We start from the raw sequence: 22,542 nt of genomic DNA on the forward strand, positions 1-22,542 counted from the left end.
TGGTTGGACACGAGCTCCATTTCATACGGTCCTGCCCCTCGGTTCGGGCTTTACTCAGCCACGTGAAGAGCACAGGATCGTACGCACGGCCCCCGTGTGTGTTTCTGTGTAACTGATGTCTCCTCCATTAACTGGCCTTTATTCTTAAGCAGTGAGAAGTCAGGCTGTGTTGCCACCATTCTGATGATTTCTCAAGCTTTTTATTTTCTAGCCTTTCTCATTCCCTTAATATAGTTACGTCTCCTCTAATAGCATAGATGCTATCTTTTAAAACAGGAGAAAACAGAGGCAAAGAGCCGACTCATGTTAACCAACCTTCCCCTTAGCTGAGTTAAAAAATGCACAAACCAAACACAAGTTCAAGGAAGCCAGTCTCTTCCCCACGACAGCTCACGATAAGCCAAAAAACCCCAAGGAGAGGGCTACGTGGGAAAGCCTTCCCGTCCTCACAGGGACAGGACAGAAAGCACACGGGACACAACTTCAGGAGAGCTGAGAAATCTCTGGATCTTGCCTGAAAAGGAAAGCAGCTAACAAGATGGTTTTGGAGAGAAGGTGGAAAACAGTGCAATGGGACGCAGAAAGGGCCTTCGGTTTGTAGCCTAGAAACCCCTCTCCAGGGACCTCTGCTGGTCTCCTCTGCACCCCAGATGCGCAGCCTCCCGGGAGCGTCCACCCACCTGGTCACAGCCCGCGTCCACCAATTCCTGCAGCATTTGTCGGTTTACTTCTGCGGCGGCCGAAGGGCCCGATTCATTAGCAAAGGGCAGCAAGGAGTATCTGATTTCTCTCAGGGCTTTCTGGTAAGGCCCGAACTTCGGGGCTGTCCTCGTCTGCTGCTGCTGCCTAGCTGCGTCCTTGCCCCCCAGGGCCTTGGCATCCAGGGCGGCGTCACTGCCCGGCCCGGCGGGCGGCCCCGGCGCGGGGGTCTTGGGCGGCTGCTTCAGCCCCTCGCGGATCTCCTGCAGCCGCTGCCGGCTGTTCCCAGAGTAGGTCGTGGCGGGAAAAGTCTTCGGCCGCATGGTTAGTCCAGTTTCCTTTGACCATAAATACAATCTTCTTAAAGTGTTTTATTAGTTAAAACGAAAACAAAACTGTCAACAGTATCAGTTAGTTGTAAACACACTTTCACAACAATGTTGTTTTGAAAATGTTCTTTCCTTCCATTTCTGTAGTTTCTGCAGAGAACCGAACATTTTCCAGAGACTTCACTTTGAAGACCATCTCTACCTGAAAAGGAAAATGAGAGGTGTTCATTTGTGGTTCCCACATAATGTTAATGACACTTTTCAGAAATGGACCATGATCCTGAAAATATTCCACTTGGAAAGATAAAGAAAGAACATACCACCTCTCAGAAAAGATAAAGATACGGTTCACCTCTGGTTCGAGCACGTGACAGACAGGGCCACCCCAGGCGTCTCCTGTAACATGTAACCTGCAATGACATACCGCTGCAGAAGCCAATACTTTCTTATAAATACTCAATTTGGGGCAAGAACAACAGTACTAACAACCGACAGCTCATTTAAAGTTCTCCTTTATAATATGACTTCACTTGGAAATCCACAGCTCGAGGGTTCACCGGCTGGTCCACACCACGCCCTGCATCCCCACAGCATGACTAACAAGCCTCCCCACTCACCTCAGCCGGTGGTCCTTCCACACCTTGGGAACTCTCTCTTATAAAGCCCTCCCAAACCTCCTGAGAGAAACCACAGCCTGCCACGCTGAAGGTTCGCACAATGTGCTATGAGACTTTGAGGGTCACGACTCCTCTGGGTTTTTTTATAAAGTGGTCAACTTCTTACCGGCATTTTGACCAGATAAGAATGTCTCGGGGCTTCCCTGGTGGCGCAGTGGTTAAGAATCCACCTGCCAATGCAGGGGACACGGGTTTGAGCCCTGGTCCGGGAAGATCCCACATGCCACGGAGCAACCAAACCCATGCACCACAACTACTGAGCCTGCGCTCTAGAGCCTGTGTGCCACAAGTACTGAGCCCACGAGCCACAACTACTGAGCCCACACGCCTAGAGCCCTTGCTCCGCAACAAGAGAAGCCACTGCAATGAGAAGCCCGCGCACCTCAACGAAGAGCAGGCCCCGCTCGCCGCAGCTAGAGAAAGCCCGCGCGCAGCAACGAGGACCCAACGCAGCCAAAAATAAATCAATAAATAATAAAAATAAAATGAGAATGTCTCGCTTGTGGAAACTGACACTTGCATGGAGGGGTCTGGTAACAGCATGTGGGTGGTCACACGGTGACGACAGTAACAAGGGCTGTGCAGAGGCAAGTCGTCTGTGTGCGGCACCCACCCCTCAGCATGGAAGCAGACTCTCTGTGCAGAGCTCGCAGTCACAAGGGCACTTCCCCACGATGATTCCACCTGCTCCCAGCTAACGCACTGAGTGCTGTCATGCCGCAGTCAGAAGGCGAGCCCCGCCCTGACGCTGCCCTTAGCTGCCAGCTGCCCGGCAGCACCTGGCTCAGGGGCTCAGGGCTGCGTAGCCTGGGACAGGTGAGGTCACCTCCCTCCCCTCCGTCCAACAGGTGGCAGCAGCGGGTGAGCACAGAGTGAGGCTCAGCGTCCCGTGGTCACTGCTGTTCCCATCCTGAGCTGTCCTGCCCTGGAGGCAGCCCGCGTGGCCGTGACCACAGAACCCAGTGAGCAGATAGTGAAGTAAAATCACTTTGAGTTTTAATGAACAAAGGAAAACTGACCCCTTCTTGGAGCCTCCTTTAGAAGGAGGGGCACAGGGGTCTGGATTTCTTTCAGTGAGGAGCTTAGAAACTAACCGTAAAATGGAACCGTGCTTCACGGCCTTTTTCACCCCTTTTCCCCCACTGTGGTGGGGAGATAGCTAATGTTTATCCAGTATTTACTAAGTGCCAGGCTCTGTTCTAAGCATTTCATGTGAATTAACTTACATAGATCTATTACATTACCATATACAACAGTAAACCTGAAAAAATGACCTAAAATTACTATTCCTTTCTTAGAGATGGGAAGATGGAAGGTCTCAGAAGGTTTTACCTGTCCCTTTTCTCACTGTAACTACAAGAAGATTCTATTTAGAAAGTAAGAAAAGCAGGCTACATAAAATTTTCAACATGAAATTCAATTTTTTTTTTTTTTCCGGTATGCGGGCCTCTCCCGTTGCGGAGCACAGGCTCCAGACGGGCTGGCTCAGCGGCCATGGCTCACGGGCCCAGCCGCTCCGCGGCAAGTGGGATCTTCCCGGACCGGGGAACGAACCCGTGTCCCCTGCATCGGCAGGCGGACTCTCAACCACTGCGCCACCAGGGAAGCCCTGAAATTCATATTTTTAAACACAACATCTAATACGTTAAAGTCGCTGAAACGCCCTTGAGTACGCGATAGTGACCTACTGGCTGAGACACAGCTGAGGCTCCCGTGCAGTGGACCCGAGCCCAGAGCCCTGCTGCACTGGTGTAATATGGGGCACACTGCACCCACACTCATTCTCAGTGACCTCGTGGTCTAAGCATCTGTTCTGAAACACCTAACTGTCTAAAACCGCAAGTTCACATTCCAACAAAAATGAACAGATTCTCAAGGAGCTGCTGAGCACGTCTGGAGTCTGAGAACAGACAGGAGTTGTACCTTTTCCTACGACCTTCACACAAACTACTGTTTCCAATCTTTAGCTCTCTTCCCTTCCTTTGAAAATGGAAATACAGAAGTCATAAATCATACTGTCCTCGCAATAAATAACCGATGTGAAGGAGGGGCCTGACAACACGCAGGGAGGGTCCTTCCGGTACCCCTCCCCAACCCATCCCCCCTGCAAACGGTCACACTGCAGAGAGGAGCGGGTGAGGGAGGCAGATAAACTGCTCCAAAGAAAGAGATGCCCAAGAGGAGAAAAAGAATCATCTGGCAAATGGGAGAATACAGGAGAAAGTCAGAAAAATCTCCGCAGTAGAGAGAACTAAACCTCTGTGCAGGGAAGACTGGAATTCCAGCCCAGGGAACAGCATAAGCAAAGGAGCAGAGGAATGCGCCGTCCACAGGCTCCTCCACCAGCTTGAGGGCCGTGGAGAGGCCTTTCCTGGAGTCTGGAGGGGTGATGCTTGGGAGGCGCCCAGGGGCTTGATGGGGAGGACCTTCCAGGTCACGGCCACGTCTGGACTCCACGGGGAGCTACTGTCTGCGGCCGAGCTAAGAAGTGACACAGCCAAGCGCCCTTTAGAGGGTTGAGTCAGGAAGCCAACTGGACAGAGGGCTGGGAGGGACAAAGCTGGGATACTCCAGGTGGACGACAGGGGCCTAGATGAGAAGCAGCGACACCCCTGGGGGACAGGGACAGTTAGGCGGGTGAGCGGCAGTCCTCAGAGCGGCAGCAGGCTGTGATGGGCCTCAGGCCGCTGCCAGGCGACACAGGCAGGATAGGGAAAGCTGCTCTCCACTCGGCCCCTGGAGATGGTCCATGGAGAAGGAAAAAGGGCTGTAAGAAGGTCAAAGCCAGGACGCAGGGCCGGCCTCCCTGCCTGGCCACGGCAGCAGAGAAGGGTGTGGGGCCGCCAGGAGGGTTCTGAGTAAATTCCCTGGGAGTTACTCTAAAAGGGAGAAGCACTGAAAGCTGTGACCCACGGCAGAGGGTCTCCCACCCACCCAGCCCCGGAGACCCTGCAGGCCACCCACAGCCCCGCAGAGCACTGTCAAGTGTGCCCACTTTCCTCCTCAATCACCTGAACTGTAAGCGCCACGAGGGCAGGGGCTCCCCTGCCCGCTGCCCGGAAGCGTCTGAGTCCGTCCCCGCGATCCCGGACTGCGGGTAAAACCTGCCCCACGGCGCCCTCGGGAGAACACGCAGCACGGGCTGTGGACGGGGACGGCCCTCGGAAAACACAGTGCCCTTTCTCTGAGGTTTCAGACACAGTGTTCCTGCCATTTACACAAAACTCTTATAAAAGGCTGCACGACTACGGTATGTTACTCAGCCAGAAAAGGAACGAAGCTCTGCCACCTGCTACAGCGTGGATGAACCCTGAGGACGCTACGCTGTGCGATATGAGACAGACAGCGAAGGACGAACAGCGTGGGATCCGCTCCTATGGGGCAGATCCAGAGAGACACGAAGACTGGAGTCACGGGGGCTCGGGGAGGGGGAGTTACTGTTTAATGGGTACAGAGTTTCTGTCCGGGACGATGAAGAAGTCTGTAATACAGACTGTGGTGCTGACTGCAGTGACAATGTTCATGTATTCTATGCCACTGAACTGTACACTTAGGAATGGTTACAATGACGAGCATTATGCAAAGTCATCTAACTGTTCACATCCAGCTAGCTAGTGCTTGGTCGTGTTCCCTCACTAAACACAGCTCCACAAGGAAAGGCCGGACCTCAGGACTGGGTGCTGGCAGTGGACAAACTCTCCTCGCAGGAGGTCTGAACCTCCTGCCCCTCCGCACTCCACCAGGACACTGAAACACACAACGGGGAGGGGCTTCCCAGAGCCATGCGCCTGCAAATACTGGGGGTTTAAGTGCCCGTGTGTCCCACAAACATTCCAATTCCAAAGCCAAGCAGCACGGGAGAGACCAGACATTTCTGTGTCGACATCTGTATTTCTACCCGAGCTAAGAAATACCAGGTGGAGGTGCCCACAAACAGAATCCGGATCAGACGTCCTGGTTCCTTTTCCCTCAACATTTCATTGTGAAAAGTTTCAAACATACAGGAAAGCTGGAAGAGTTATTCAGTGATACCTCCTAAAGCCGTGCCTGGGAAAGCTCCGTCATGCGGGGGCGGGGGGGGGGGGGAAGACACCCCCCCCCTTCTCATCGCCTTCCCACCACGGTCTCCTGGGCATACCTGGCTTCCTAGGTGAGCATGTAGGACACCTACAGGCAAACTGGTCCTGCCTGAATAATTCGGTAAGGATGAAACTTTCCTTCAGTTACACAAAGAATGAAAGTATTTCCTCAGCTTGAGACCTTGTATTTTAGACTTTAGTTTGACGACAGTTGATTTCATGGTGAAATTATGAACTTCTGAAAGCATTTTTCACAAGAATACTCATCAGTCAAATTAAGACTGCAGCTGGAAATGAGCTACTCTGACACACTACTGTATCATTTTACTAAGCTCTCTCATCAAGAATTTACAAATACGACCCTAAAGCCTCATGGATGGGTCTTTAGAAAATCGGGATAGTGGAATTCCCTGGTGCTCCAGTGGTTAGAACTCTGTGCTTTCACTACTGGGGCTCGGGTTCGATCCCTGGTTGGGGAACTAAGATCCCATAGGCCACAGTGCAGCCAAAAAGAAAAAGAAAAAAGAAAACAAACGGGGGTAGCAAGCAAAGTAATCTAATTTTAGAAATTTCTTAGGTAACATCAACTGATTTAAATATACTTTAAAAGAAACTACAGGGCTTCCCTGGTGGCGCAGTGGTTAAGAATCCACTTGCCAATGCAGGGGACACGGGTTCGAGCCCCGGTCCAGGAAGATACCACATGCCGCGGAGCAACTAAGCCCATGCGCCACAACTACTGAGCCTGCGCTCTAGAGCCCACGAGCCACAATTACTGAAGCCCGCACGCCTAGAGCCCGTGCTCTGCAACAAGAGAAGCCACCGCAGTGAGAAGCCCGCGCACCGCAACGAAGAGTAGCCCCTGCTCGCCGCAACTAGAGGAAGCCCGCGCACAGCAACCAAGACCCAACGCAGCCAATAAATAAATAAATAAAATAGTAAAAGAAACTACAAGACACTGGAATTTTAAAACTGCAATACTCTCGATGTGCAAAGAAAGCCCCTGTATTATCTCCTAACAATGAAGTGTTATTCTCTCATGCTTCTTAAAAAAACAAAAAAACCCCAAAAAACTGCAATACAGCTCACAAGACAGAAACAAGTCATTTTCAAATCTGGAGCTGTGACAACTACTAAATCCTATTCCTAGTATAGGAGGCTCCTGTAAAAACTTAACGTGAGAGCAATACTTTAATCACCCCTTAATTTGGCCCCACCAAATCAGTTCTGGTTCTTAAACCAATCCTGGAAAACGCTATCAGACGTTCAAGACTTTTTATTCTAATTTCTCCCAGTACTTCACAACCCACACTGGCTGCCAAACAGACATGCAGCCCCGACCGACGGAGGAACCGACCAAACCCACGGGCCGCAGGGCCGCACTACGGACACATGCTGGCACTTTTAAAACAGTATTTCTCGGACCTAAAATTCCAGTTATTACTTAAATCATATCCTTACTCTAACTAACTGGCAAAGCTGAGATAAACCAGGCAGCCGGGCCGGGCCTGCAGCCGGACGCCGAATGTCAGAACCGTGCACCGCCGTGCGGCAGGACCTCCCCTGGGCTGCCCCAGCCAGGAAGCCCTCACAGGGGATACCCCGCGCCAGGAGGGTCCCTGAGGACGTCTCTCCAACCAAGAGCACAGTCACAAGGCTTCAGCGGGTACGGAGGTCTCCCACTCGGGCCAAAGGCTGTACCGGACATTATATGGGTTCACTCAGGTAGAACTGGGTCTCACCCCCAAATAAGTTTATGATCCAGGGAAAACAAACTACCACATGCCCTGTTGCTTTGTACATGATATCTGTATGATATATACACACATATATGTGTGTGTGTGCGCGTGTGTATATAGATATACACATACATACACTTAGAGACACACATTATGAATAACAGCATTAAAAAATGGAGCCATAGAGGGTTTTTTTTGTTTTTTTTTTTTTTTGCGGTACGCGGACCTCTCACTGCTGTGGCCTCTCCTGTTGCGGAGCACAGGCTCCGGACGCGCAGGCTCAGCGGCCATGGCTCACGGGCCCAGCCGCCCCGCGGCATGTGGGATCTTCCCGGACCGGGGCACGAACCCGCGTCCCCTGCATGCGCAGGCGTACTCTCAACCGCTGCGCCACCAGGGAAGCCCGGAGCTATAGAAGTTTGTACTCAAGATGACCACGTGGAATGACCAGGCTGTAGATAAATCTGTCACCTGTTCTCTGTAGCAATCATAACAGCAAGCAACCCAACAGGATGGGTCTCCTTATATTCCATTCCACACCCCGGCAGGGGCTTTCACTCTTTGAGAAGCCTCACCTCCTCTGAAACCCTCTCCCCTTCAAGTTTCGGAAACTCCGCGGCCAGGGATTGGACCACCCATGCCACTGGAGAGTCACTGCTGTGGACAGAGGTGATACATGACCATCCAAGGAATCCCAGTGCACAGGCCTATTTGGAGAAAACCTCCCAGAGAAAGGATCACTTCACCAAAGTTGGAAAGGCGCAAGGGCTATGATTTGATGGAGGAAGTGTGAAGCTATTCTTGGAGTCCGGAACTTCCTGTGAAAAGGCTCAAACATAGAAAAGATGAACAGGCAGATAACGTCGGGGAGCGAGGCAGGTGCATCTGGGTACATTTAATGAAAACACAGGAGTGACCCTCGTGAGACAGGATGGAGTTAATTAATTCGTAAGGAACGAGCTGGTCCCTAGCACTCCTGCTGAAGACCACGGCCTGGAGAAGGGCGGTCAGTACTCCAAAGAGGAGCCCACTCCATTCAAAAGCCAGCTTACATCCTCGAAAAGATTCTCACCGTGCTAACGAATCTAGAGACTATAGGCTCTGCTCTACGCCACAGTATCGGAACAGTTAACGGTAAACACAAACCACTGCGACACAATATGAGAGCTTCCCTTGTCCTCCAGAAAATTCCTGTGAATGTCAAATATTGGTATATGAACAAAAAGTATTTAATTAACTTAAACAACCACTTGTCACTATTAGGTTGACGTGGTCGAGTGGCAAGCGAAATAAAGCTTTCGTAGAGTGAACGGCAAACATTAAACAACGTCCAGTTTCCACCCTAATTTTAGCACCGTAACTATTATCCTTATTTCCAGCATTACCTTGTTCTAATCATACTTTCAAAATGAAACTGTAAATCAAACAGCATTAGGCTCAAAAGTACTAACACTAACACTTAGTGACCTGAGTGGCCAAACAGGGCTACCTCCAGGCTCTGGGAGCTGTCACAGGTGCTCTCTGAAATAAAGCCCACTCCCCGCCCCACACAGAGCGTCAGCCACCAGCACACAATGCAGATGGTGACCCCTGGACTCGGGACGCCCAGTTCTGTCCATAGGAATTACCGAGCAATAGGCTTTTTTTTTTAAAAAAAAAAGGAAGGAGATTCAGGGAATTTTTCATGCTGGAAGTCGGAAATGTTCTAGAAATGTTCAAGCCCAAGCTCTTCGTTCTGTTGATCAGAATATTTTGCTCCTTTTTAGAGCAGATTTACAGTCAAAACAAAGTAAATGCAGTGAATTTATCCTCTGTACTTCTTCAAACCTTTTATTTTTTAAAAGTCAGTAAGGAACATTATTTAGAAGTTTCACATTATTATAACCATGAAATAAAACATAAAAGCAGCTTTTCAAAACCTGTGTTAGTCTGGTTTTTCCAATACAAATCAGAACACCCTCGCAAAGTTCCCCCAAATGTTTCCTGGGTGTTTACGGCGAATTTATCAGCTTCAACACCCCTCCTCACGCCCAACCCACACAAGCAGTGGGATTTAGGAGCCCGGGGCTGGCTACTTACAAAACATCATTTAAAATAACAAGGCATCTTATTGTAATAACATTCCCCTCCCACCAAAGGAAAGTCCCTCCCCCAACCCTGCGATTTGCTAAAGAAAGAAAGAAATATGTACAGCTCCCATTTACACCTAAGTCAAAACGATTTCAAATTAGATGAAGAAGCTAGAAGAATCTTTTCCGGTTCAAAAATTCCGAGATTCTCATAATTCACCTTAATAATGTTTCATGACAGCTTCTGCCCAGATATCATTTTAAATTGCTTGACATTTTGAGATTCATTAAATGTTCAGCAATTTTAATTTCAAAGGAATGCTGGCATATTCTTTAAACAGCGCTCTATATACCTGGATAATGAGTCCAAATTTTATGACAGGCTGAATAACACAGTGTCTTGTTAATTATAATTTAAAACAAACTTTCTTAAACAGTCTATGCATTCTTATTTTGAAGATTTTTCTGTTACTCTCTTATTAATACATTTGCTAAAGAAAAAACTTTTAAAAGATACAAAGTAGCTTAGTCTCTTGATTGAGCGCTCAGAAATGACAATCCATCAAGCAGGGATTTGAGGTGAGATTCAACTAAAACTAGGAATCCAGCGCTCCTGAGCACAATTTCCCTAATAATGGGCCAGGAGTTACTTTCTCTATTACCAAGGGAAGGCCTGTCAACCCCTAGGTTAAAATTCAAACTGAACACCTGTGCGAACATCACACATTTTGTGACTTTCCATTCATGTTTCTTAGTAAAATGGGGGCAACCTTCCTCTACAATTGCACGTATTTGCTGAACACTTTGGGAAGAGAGCTGTTTGGCCACTGCATTTCTACCTGCCAAGCGCTGGGTCTCACACAGTCCCGGGCTAGTGAGTTCTGAAGTCTGGACTCCTGTCCAGGGAGACCCCCTCCCCTGCCCCCCACGTACGTGTAATCGGTCCACACGAAGAACCCCGCACACAGCGCGCACGGTCCGGGTCCCACCGAGGCCTGCGGGCGGGGCACGTGTGTCTCCCCGGCCCCACCTGCCTCCGCCGGGTCGCCAGGCGCCGCGAACCGGGTCGGAACCCGCGTCCGGAGCCCGGCGGGCGCCGAGCGCAGGGGGGCGCCGCGGGAGGCCGGACTCCAGACGGGGGTCGGGGTGGGGGTGGGGGGAGGTGGGGGAGGGGAAGACCCGGGGGCGCGGCCCGGGGGGAGGGGCGGCCCGCGAGGGGGAGGGGCGGCGCGGCCTCCGTCCGGGGACGACCTGCCCGCGAGGGGCCTAGGGCCGAGGTGGCCCGACGGCGCGGACCCCCCTCTGCCCGAGCGCGCGGCCCCGCCCGCCGCTGAGTCCCGAGTCCCGAGTCCCGATCCGCACCCCGCCGCCCCGCTCACCTCGCGCCGTCTACGCCGTCCGCGGCCGCCTGGCCCGCGGCTCCGGGGCCTCGCGGGGGACGCCGAGCCCGGGGGCGGCCGGCGGGCGGGGACGCGGGGCGCCGGGCGGACGGGCGGGCGGGCGGCCCCATCTTCCGGCGCTCGCGCCGCGGCCCAGCGCGCAGCCCGAGCGGGACATTCGCTACATTGTTGGCATTCCTGGGGCGTCACGTGACCGCCGCGTCAGCGCCGCCCCCGCCCGCGCCCGCCGGCCGCCCAGGGGGCGCGGGGCCCGGCGGTCGTCCGTCCGCCCGTCCGTGCGGGGTCCGCGGCCTCAGCCGCCGTCCCCCACCCCCGCGGCGCTGCCGTCCCGCGTCCTCCCGCGCGGACGGGCTCCGGACTGTCTGCCAGGGGACAGCCCGGGGTCCCCGCGCGCCGATGGCCCGGCCACCACTGAGCGCCGGGATCCGGCTCACCTGCGCCCCGCCCCCCGCGAGGCTCACCTGGACGCGCGGCCCGGCGCGGCGCCGCCTCCGCCCTCACCTGCGCCCCGGACGCTCGCACCCGGACAGGCCTCCCTCCCCCCCGCCCCCACCCCGGGGCTGGCCCCCTCCTCCCTTTGTATGCAGGTAAAGGTCCTGCCCTTGCTCTGTCTTCTACGACAGAAACATAGTTAACTGAAAGAAATATATCGTAAATAAAAGGAATTTAATGGACTTTACAATTTATGTGCGAGACACCTAATCAAATTTTGGGATTACAATGACCATTATAGAATTGTTTGCAATCGTGAAAAATCAGGAAGAACCTAAAAGTCCAGCAGTAGGGAACTGTGGGAAAATAAAATATGTAAAATAGCTAAGTGAATGAACTAGCTGTACTTTTCAAAGGATATGTAGATAGACTTCAAAAATCATTGTAGAGTGGAGAAAAGGGAGTGGCAAAATTATATTTACACTAGGATACCATGTTGAGAAATAAAATCCCACAGAACCTATGCTAATCACGTTCTTTATACGAGTAGAGTCACGGACTGAAAATGTACACACCAGACTCATTACAGCTGTGGCCGGTGTAGAAAGGAGTGCAGAAATTAGACTCGAGAGAAAAGTAAGGACAACGACTTTCTCTCCAGCGCTTTCTTTCTTTATTTGAAACAAATTGTCCAAATCTTAAAATTTGTTGATTCTGAGTGATTAGATCCAATAATGTGTAGTGTGTTATTCTTTGTGCCTTTTAAAAAATATCTTAAACATTTTTACATATATATATATATATATATATATATATATATATATATATATATATATGAAACAAAATGGAAACGGGTAATTTTCCAAATAGAGGCTTACTTGAGGAAACTGATACACCATATAGGAGAACATTGTGTTTATTGACATGCAGTCAATCATTCCTTTGGGTTTTTTGTTTTTTAAATTTTTTTGAGGACCTACCATGAACCATGGATTAAACCAAACACGGTTGGTACTACAGTGAGCAAAACTACACGATTCACCCATTGGTGGAGCTTACACTCTTGTTGATGCGTTCAAGAAACACAGCGATAGGACTTCCCCGGTGGCACACTGGTTAAGAATCTGCCTGCCAGTGCAGGGGACATGGGTTCGAGCCCTGGTCCGGGAAGATCCCACGTGCTGTGGAGCAACTAAGCCCCGTGCGCCACAACTACTGAGCCTGCACTCTAGAGCCCGTAAGCCACAACTACTGAGCCCACGAGCCACAACTACTGAAGCCTGTGCGCCTAGAGCCCGTGCTCCTCAACGAGAAGCCACCGCAATAAGCCCGCGCACCGCAACGAAGACCCAATGCAGCCAAAACTTAAATAAATAAATAAAATTAAAAAAAAAAAGAAATATAGTGACAAAATAGGGTACAGGATCTAACTTGGTGAAACAATATAAGTACATGTATTTATATTTAAGCTATACACATAAAATATAAATGATATATATTATATAAAATATAACGTATATTAAACAAACAAAAATATGTATATATGTCCAGTAAAGTATGCAGCCAAATATTAAAAGTGGTATTCTCTGGATATAGTGATTCTGGGTGATTTCTGTCTTATAATTCCTGATACTTCTAAAGAGGATAGTTAAAAACTGTTTAAATAATCAGCTACATAAGTTCATCCACATAATGCATCCAGTTGCCAAGAGGAGAAAAGAGAGACAGCACGAGTCCCACTGAGCACAAAGCCTGTGGCAGTGGCAACCTCTCCATGTATAAATTAATTGATTAACATACGTCTACTATGTGTGTATACCAGGTGTTGCCCTAAACTTGTGTATTATCTCATTTAATCCTCTAGTCAACCATGTTATTAACCCCATTTTATAGAAGAAGACCCTAAAATACACTGAGCCCAACTAACTCGCCAGAGACCAAAGAGCTGGGATTCCAACCTTGGTAGATCTGACGCCAGAGCTTGGAAGCACTGAATTATAAGGCTGTCTTCAGGTAATCTCAAACAGTCATGATCACAATGTACTTAATAATAAGGAAACTGAAACCAAATCAGCTCCCTTTTACTTTGAGGAGAGAGGAATGGTCTTTGTGGAGTGAGGAAGGGGGGCCCAGGGCCTCCCGCAGCAGACAGGGCAGAGGCTGAGGGCTGGCAGGAACCAGCATCACCTCACCTGCAGATGCGGGGCCAGGATGTTTTACGGGTTCTCCCTGAGGCTGCTGTGCAATGCGCCCTGAGACTACCTACCTGCTTCCCCTCCCCCACCCCTCCCCCACCTGTGAATGCAAGCAACCTGATTATGACTCAGCCTCTTTATACCTTAGTGCCTGGAAAGCAGGCTCTGGTCTCTAGACACAATTTTTGTCTTTTTGGAAAGAAAAGGCCTCCTTGTTAATAATCCGTGGAGGACACACAGCAAATCCGCTAACTACAAAGAACGTTCTCTCTGGGGAGTAGTGAAAAAGTAGAGTAGGGTTAGATTGTGAAAGGCCTGGAAAACTAGAAAGAAGGTGTGCTACACTGATTTAATTTTTTTTTATACCCATGTGGTCTGTCTCCTTAATTAGATTATAAATTCCTCAAGAACAAGGACCATTTTCTCCCCCCAAAACTACATATAGAGAACTTAACTGCTGATCTGAATGTACTGAATGAACTTTTAAAGGCTGTTTTAATGTCCGAAATATCAAAATTTTTTTGTTTGTTTTTTTGTTTTATGCGGTACGCGGGCCTCTCACTGCTGCGGCCTCTCCCGTGGTGGAGCACAGGCTCCGGACGCGCAGGCTCAGCGGCCATCCTCACGGGCCTAGCTGCTCCGCGGCATGTGGGATCCTCCCGGACTGGGGCACGAACCCGCGTCCCGTGCATCGGCAGGCGGACTCCCAACCACTGCGCCACCAGGGAAGCCCTGAAATATCAAAATTTTAAAGATCACATTTTTCTCAGGACCAAGCACTCTGGGTCAGCCAGGGAGATCTCCTGGTACACTGTTCTTTGGAGGTTTTGGTTCTGCAAACTCGTAGGAACTTCTAGAAAGACTTGGCAGTACCAAGTTTATTAGTTGGGGGATCTGCTTTGATGACGAACTCTTTTTTCTTTTTTTTTACTGTCTTTTTATTGTAATAAAATATACATAATATAAACTTTCCCATTTATCACATTTTAACTGTACAGCTTAGGGGCATTAAGAACCTTCCCATTGTGTGTGGCCATCGCCACCGTCCATCTCCAAAACTTGTTCATCTGCCCAAACTGACATTCTGTCCACATTAAACACCTAACACCCTACTTCCCTCCCCACCTTGTTTGTTCTTTTGCGGGATTTTTTGTTGTTTTCCTCTGTTAGGTAATTTTCTGCCACACAGCTTACGGGGTCTCAGTTCTTCAACCAAGGATCGAACCTGTGCCCCCTGTAGTGTAAGCATGGAGTCCTAACCACTAGACTGCCAGGGAATTCCCACTGATTTTCTGCTTTTAGTCTGCTGTTGGCTATGGAAGATGACTTCGCTTCTCAAAACTGTACGTAAACTAAGAGCTACCAGAACCTTATTCCTAAAAGCCTTTCCTATGCAGAGGAGAGCTAGGGCCTTGTGATGCTATTTCAAGTATTAAAACATCTCTTGTCCTCAGTTTCTGGACATTTCCCAAAGGGTTTATATTACTGGAAGTCACACTTATGGAAAAGTGGATTATTATTGTTTTTAAGAGAGTAGTCAATTAACAGATAGTAGATGAATAACCGGAAATATTTCATACCTTATATTTTTTTCAAAAGCCTGTACGTAATAGTTCTACCACTAGGTTTCTTTTGAAAATTATTTTATTTTTCAATTGTGCTAAACAATACTGATGTAAAATTTACCATCTTAACCATTTTTCCTTTTTTTCTTTTTCTTTTTTGGCCACGCCACGTGGCCTCCAACATCTTAGTTCCCCCGCCAGGGATGGAACCCATGTCCCCTGCAGTGGAATTGTGGAGTCCTAACCACTTGACTGCCAGGGAATTCCCTAAATTTCAATTCTTACATGTGTTTTCCAATCTTAAAATCATGAGAGAGTAAACCTTCTCTGATTTTAATTTATTTCTAATTGCTTTGAGCCATTTTGGAAAACAGAGCTTCCTGGAAAATTTGGTAAAAACCTCTAGGGCATATTTAGGGAAAGGCCCAGGGTCACAGCAGGCCCTACAGGGTGGCCACCTTGCCAGTCCCTGCAGACCTACTTTTCCAGCCCTTTCCAACACAGAACCCAGCTTCATTCTCCGAATAGCCACTCTGCTTCTCAGATGAATAATGAAGTATGTGATTGCATAAGTCAGAATTGCTCAATAAGTTAAGACGTGTTCCCAGAAGACTTCAAAGAAACACTGTCAAGATAAAAATCACATTCTGCATTTAAAGAATTCTTATGTTGACACTTTACATTATTGAGAGACAATTGCTAAAACGCATTTTCTTTTCTTACCACATCCTCCGTTACTTTACTTTTTATGCTGAGTGAGCTGTGACAGCGACACCAGCTATTTACTTACTTCTCATTACATTTATAGTTGGCTGCAACTTCTGTTTCCTTTGCAGACATGAGCAGAATGTTCTTGTGTCTGTAATTGAAAGAAAAATCCTACTGTGAAGGTCTGTATGCTCCTAGATGTTCTAAAACTTTCCATTCAGGTTTTTAATCTAGTCTTTTGCAGTGAACATTGGTAAAACTTGCTCTAGGAAGAACAAAAAGTGTAAGCCTCCAACTCTTGTCTCAACAGAATCAATCTCTATAACAAAATCAACATTTTCGAAGGGAAACATCTGAGCCAATCTAAATTGACAGGAAATATTTAATTGTGTAATTGTAAAAAGAACATTTTCATGGTCTATTTTTAACTTTTAATTTATAATTAACTACTAAGTGTCGTTATGGTTGTCATTGAACAGTTGCTTTTAAGACCACGTATCTTGCTTTATCAACCAAACCTGAAAAGAAAAACTGAGTGTGTTTTCTTCAGATGCTAGATAAATGGGTTTTGATCATGAAACCCATGATGAGATTATCATAAGGTGATTTCATGTGCAGAAGTGGAAGGAGGCCCACGACAGACAGGCTGCCCAACTTGAAAGAGCAAAGGGAAACCTACAAACGTTGGGAAGCAGGCATGCAGATTGCATCTGGTTGCTTGTAACCCCAGGAGAAGAAGAGTTTCTGGGCTTGGGGGTTGGAACTCGAAAAATGTCCCAGAGCTAATACCCTTCAGAAAGTCAGAGGTGAGAGGAGGAACTAGAGTTCAAGGCAAAGATCTGGGAAGGGGGACAGGGCAGAAGCAAGTCACAGGAAGGCAGGCATTTAAGACATGCAGAGAGTGGGCTTCAGAGAGAGCAGAGGGAAGGTGGATGGCAGCTCCGTGACCATGTGCTGTCGAGTCGATCCTTGGGGAAAAGAGGAGCTGAAAAAATATTTGGGAGCCATCACAGGAGGTGAGAGAAAATTTAACTGAGCTCAAGTAGAGGTTGGAGGTGAAAGGACTACACTCTGGTGGAAGGCAGCACAGTGCCCAGGGTTCATAGGGCAAAAGGGCGGAGCATGGTTTATGTCTACACTGAAAGACGACCTCAAGGAAAAGCAAGGTGTTGAGTTTGCCTACCCTTTCTCTCTGGTATTTTGCATAAATGGGAATTTTTGGCGTGTTCATGGGTCACGAAAGTGATGATCTGCATCACAAAAATCCAATGTTTTCATTTTCCCACTTCCAGCTGCTTGCTAGACATTTTCCCGTTTGTGTCTCGACAACCTTTGAAAGTCAAAAGGACAAATATTTATTGAGAACTTACGATATGCCGGGCTTGTCACCCTCTCCAGCAGCATCTAATTTGTTCAACATTATTGGGCACCCAGATGTGCTAGGCCCTGGGGACAGAACAGTGACAACAGACATTATTGTGGAGCTTCCGAGTCTAGCGGAGAGGCAAATAATCACCAGGTAACACTACAGACTCACGGAAATTTTGGATTGTGATTAATACTGTAAAGGAAAGACACACAGCTCCTTGAGCTCTTATCATAGAGGGGATGTGACCTGGTTGGTCTAGGAAATGAGGAAGCACTTTAGCTGAGATGCAAAATCAGAGAAGACATTAACAAGACGAACAGGGAAAGCATTCTGAGAGGGGGTGGGGTGGGGGGGGAAGCACTGCATGTGCAAAGGCCCTGTGGTGGAAGGAACCAAGACCCAGCGTCTCAAACACTGAAAAAGACCCTTGTGATTGGAGTGCAGAGATGCAGGGAGAGATTGGAGGTGAGGAAGGAGAGGTAGGCACCCAGGGCCTTTAAGGTCACTTTAAGGATTTCAGTCTTAATACTCAGAACAGTGGGAGTCATGAAAGCATCCCAAGTAGAGGAATGACAGGATCAGCTGTGTGGGAATGAGTGGGGGAGGGGGGTGGAGACAGGGGGCCAGAGTGTTACTAGTTGCAGAGGGAGGTGATGCAGCTTGAGCCAGGATGGTAACAATGGACGAGGGAAAAAGTAGCTGAAATGGAGAAATAACAGTGGTCAAACTTTGAGACCCCAGTGATGGGTTGACCGTCTGGACCACGCGAGAAGGGCGTGGCTCCTGGGTTCTCACTTATGTAACGGGGGTGCTGGTGCCGTCCTGTGGACCAACACCTTAAATTTGTTTTTGGAGGTATCTTCTGAGCTGCTGTGGAGTGGATGGAGATGTTACGGAGGGCATCGTGGACAACAGGTTTGTAGCAGGGGAGATGCAAACATGTGAGTTGCCCTACAGGTACCGTGGATAAGGTGTGGAGGAAGAGCCTCACAGACAGTGTAGATGGAATGGGAGGGGCCCTGACGCTGAGGAAATGCAACATTCATAGTGAAGCGGAGGGGGAGTCCGCACAGGAAACAGATCAGCCGCCGGGGGCTGGAGGAAAGCAGGGCTTCTCAGAAACAAAAGGAAGAGTGTTTCAAGGAGAGAGGGGTCAACCAAGATACAGGCTACTAAGAAGCAAGTAAAATGGTAGCTGGAAAGCGCCCCCTGGATTTAAAGACGTGGCGGCCACTGGAATCTCAGCAAAGAGCTCTTTTGGTAGAGGAGCTGCTAGATGGGAGATACTGTGATGAGCACAGGAGCAGAAGACAAAACACTCTGAGACATACGGTTGGAAAGGGGAGGAAAGTGATCAAGAAGCAGCTGGAGGAGAATGAGGGTTCACAGGGAGGATTTATTTTTTTTAATTTTATTTATTTATTTTTTTTCGATACATGGGCCTCTCACTGTTGTGGCCTCTCCCGTTGCAGAGCACAGGCTCCGGACGCGCAGGCTCAGCGGCCATAGCTCACGGGCCCAGCTGCTCCGCGGCATGTGGGATCTTCCTGGACCGGGGCACGAACCCGCGTCCCCTGCATCGGCAGGCAGACTCTCAACCACTGCGCCACCAGGGAAGCCCCTTATTTTTATTTTTAATGGGAGATTGCTACCGCTGCTGTAACAAACTACCACGAAGTAGTGACTTAAAGAAGCCTACGCTTACTCCCAGACGATGGGAAGGTAGGTCAGAAGAGGCCACGTGCAGCCTCCGGAAGCTTTGAAAAGCTCTCAACCTACAGCCGGCAAGAAAACAGGGCCCTGGGTCCTACAACCACAAAGAACAACCCAAATGGACAGGAAACAGACTCTCCCTAGAGTCTCCAGGCTGCAGGCCGCCCTGCCAAGGCCTTGGTTGTAGCCAGTGAGGCCCGTGTGGGCTCCTGGCCTCCGCAACTGGAAGATAATAAACTCGTGACGCTTTAGCCTCGTTGGTGGAATTGTTACGGCGCAAGAGGAAACTGTCAGTACTACACCCTCTGTCATGGCCTGGTTCTACTGCAGCATCGCCAAGGAGCTGTCCTTGATGGTCTCCGTTGGAAAGGACCACTTTCCTTTCCTTTGAATTCCCAGCGGCACCTGCTGAGAAGTGTTTATTCCAGAACCGTGCTAGTTCTCCTGTTAGACTTCCAGCTCCCTGAGGTGAGGGCCCAGGGTCTGGGTGGGTACAGTGGCTGCCAAACTCTCTAGCCCCTTGCCTAGTACCCAGAAGTCACTCAGTAATTGTTTCTACCTAATAAGTCAGCACATGGACGTCCCCATGGACATGGCAGAAACAAAATAACCACAGTAAGCGGGCTTTTCGCACCTCGTTTCCCTCAGGTGAAATAGAATCTCTCTGAAATTAGAAGCCATTCCTCAGTCAGTGGCCCCAAAACCATTTGAATATTTTCTGTTAACAAGAAATATTATTCTTGTCATGTAATTAGTTTTATTTGTTTATTTTTTAATTTATTTATTTATTTATTTATTTATTTATTTTTGGCTGCGTTGGGTCTTCGTTGCTGCGTGCAGGCTTTCTCTAGTTGAGGTGAGCGGGGGCTACTCTTCATTGTGGTGCGTGGGCTTCTCATTGCGGTGCCTTCTCTTGTTGCAGAGCATGGGCTCTAGGTGTGTAGGCTTCAGTAGTTGTGGCATCCGGGCTCATTAGTTGTGGCACGTGGGCTTAGTTGCTCCGCGGCATGTGGGATCTTCCCAGAACAGGGCTCGAACCCGTGTCCCCTGCATTGGCAGGCGGATTCTTAAACACTGCGCCACCAGGGAAGTCCCATGTAATTAGTTTTAATTCAGTTCTATTCCATGGTTTTCCTCAGAAGAGGACTTTGGAACTTTAAGGAATTAATACTAAATAAGAATGGATAAAGAGACACTTTCTCTTGTAAATGGCTGCTGACCACCAAGGAATTATTTTTCTCAATACTACCGATAATAGATAATAGTAAGTTACATTCGCACGAAACAGGACTTGGCTTATCCTGAAGGACTAAGTCTGCATTTTAATGTTTCTCTTCCAGGGTGAAATTATGATGGAGGAAAGATGACGATGGTGAATATAAGTTGTACTGCGATTTAGAAAGAGAAAAATAGATTAAAAAAAAAAGCTTTCCCCCAGATCAAGGGGCATGTTCAGGGACTGTGCGCCACAACTACTGAGCCTGCACTCTAGAGCCCACGAGCCACAACTACCGAGCCCGCACGCCTAGAGCCCGTGCTCCTCAACAAGACAAGCCACCACAATGAGAAGCCCGCGCACCGCAACGAAGAGCAGCCCCGCTTGCCGCAACTAGAGAAAGCCCGCGCGCAGCAATGAAGATCCAATGCAGCCAAAAGTAAATAAATTTATTTTTTTTAAAAAGGGCAAGTTCACTTCCACCTATTCTACACACAACTAAAAGTGCAGCGATGTGGGCTCCCCTGGTGGCGCAGTGGTTGAGAGTCCGCCTGCCGATGCAGGGGACACAGGTTCGTGCCCCGGTCCGGGAAGATCCCACATGCCGCGGAGCGGCTGGGCCCGTGAGCCATGGCCGCTGAGCCTGCGCGTCCGGAGCCTGTGCTCCGCAACGGGAGAGGACACAACAGTAAGGGGCCCGCGTACGGCAAAAAAAAAAAAAAGTGCAGAGACGTGAAGCATCTTGAAGAGTCCTCTAACAAATGTGTAACTACTCCAATCACAGCTACAGAAATCTGGAGAAACTGTAGCAGAAACTAGCTAGGAAGGGAAGAAGCGGCAGAACACAGAGCGAGAAGCCAAGAAGTGCAGCTGGCGGGGGCGGACGCTGGGAGGGAACCGGCTGTGAGGGGGCTGAGTGCCCGGAACTCGCTCCTGCAAACACAGGCTGCTGCACGCCCCTCGCCTCCCCCTGCGCACCCCTCCCCCGCCCCGACTGGGGAACCGTTCTGGACACGTTTACCAGTCTCTTCTCCAGACTAATTTTTAATTCCTAAGGACAATAAAAATAGTGTAGGATCACATATGATCCCAAGCCCAGGTCCTTTTTTTTTTTTTTTTTTTTTGTGGTACGCGGGCCTCTCAACCATTGCACCACCAGGGAAGCCCCCCCAGGTCCTTTCTATGAGCGGGCTCTAAGAGGGGGGCAAAAGTAAGAGGGGAGGGTCCTTGAAAATGCCCTTTGAAGTCCTGGCCTGATTCCCACGGAAGGAGATGCTGTTCTCTCCATCCCACGTGTGGTCGCTCAGGAGGCCACGTCTGGCCCTTCTGGACCACGTTCCCTCTGTAACTGATAACCGCCGGGTACTTGTGCTCTAGAGGGAACCCAGGAGATGGAAAGCCTTTAAGGTTCCAATGACTGAATCTCTTTAGGTGGAATTTCAGGAATCATAAACATTTTTTCGTTCATTCATCCACCACATGTGTGCTGAATTCCAGGCACAGTGCTGGATGCTGAGATCACCATGGTGAGACAGGACCCTGTCATCGTAGAATTTACAGCCTCCAGGAGGTGAACTTCCAACCAAATCACGTGGGGTCTGGCCTTCCCCAGGAAGTGGCCTCTGAGCGCCAGAGGGAGTGGCGCTAGCCAGGCACGGGGCAGGGAGGGTGGGCACACACAGCGTCCCAGGCCCTGAGGCTCAAGAATCTGCGGGGTGCTGGGGGACAGGCTGCCTGGGGGGGAAGCTTTCACCGCTCTTGCTAGATGACACCCCTCCATTTTCTTCACCAAACAGCCTCCCTCTTGGTGGCGCTGGTAGGGCCCCCAGTCGGCTTGAGTAAGGGTGGGGACTTGTCCCCAAGCTGCTTTTGCAGAGCAGTACTGTTTTCACCGAGCGGTATGTTTAGTTGGAGGGGCCGGCGTGAGGGAGGACGCTGGTGACCTAGATCCCCCTCACATCCCCTGTGAGCCTCACCATCGGGCCCAGGCCCCAAAGAAATGTTTTAATTTTGAGTGTTTTAAAATCAGAAGAAAAATGTGAATGTACTAACAATGAATGTATAACAGTAAGTCCAGCCTGGATCATACACAGGTATAAATAGCATTGTAATTTTTACGGCGGAAGGGGCCCGGGAAGGAGTGGTCATCACACAGCCCTGAGAGGCGCCGTGGAGGAAGGCGCGACGGCCGCTGGGCCTCCGGGAGGGGCGAGGCGGTGCGGCTCATCTACCCAAGAGCAACGGGAGTCACTGAGAAGGTCCACACTGAGGAGGGACATGGCCTCTGGACACCTCTGTGTGGACAGCGGATGGCAGGGCTGGTGGGGAAGAGTGGAGGCCAGGGCTGGAGCG

General features: G+C 49.5%; 1 protein-coding gene across 1 annotated transcript in view; it reads right to left on the bottom strand.

The window, feature by feature from the left end:
• LATS2 (large tumor suppressor kinase 2) overlaps positions 1–11,146 on the bottom strand; it is a 41,995-nt gene extending 30,849 nt beyond the window's left edge. Inside the window, exons 1-2 of the mRNA XM_059995607.1 lie at positions 10,972–11,146; positions 681–1,230 (exon numbers count right to left, since the gene is read on the bottom strand). Coding sequence (XP_059851590.1) covers positions 681–1,022 — 342 coding nt within the window. The 5' untranslated portion in view covers positions 1,023–1,230; positions 10,972–11,146. The remainder of the gene's footprint in view (positions 1–680; positions 1,231–10,971) is intronic.
• Between the last annotated feature and the right edge of the window lie 11,396 nt (positions 11,147–22,542).

This window comes from Delphinus delphis, chromosome 18 (genome assembly GCF_949987515.2).
Source record: "Delphinus delphis chromosome 18, mDelDel1.2, whole genome shotgun sequence".
NCBI lineage: Eukaryota > Metazoa > Chordata > Mammalia > Artiodactyla > Delphinidae > Delphinus > Delphinus delphis.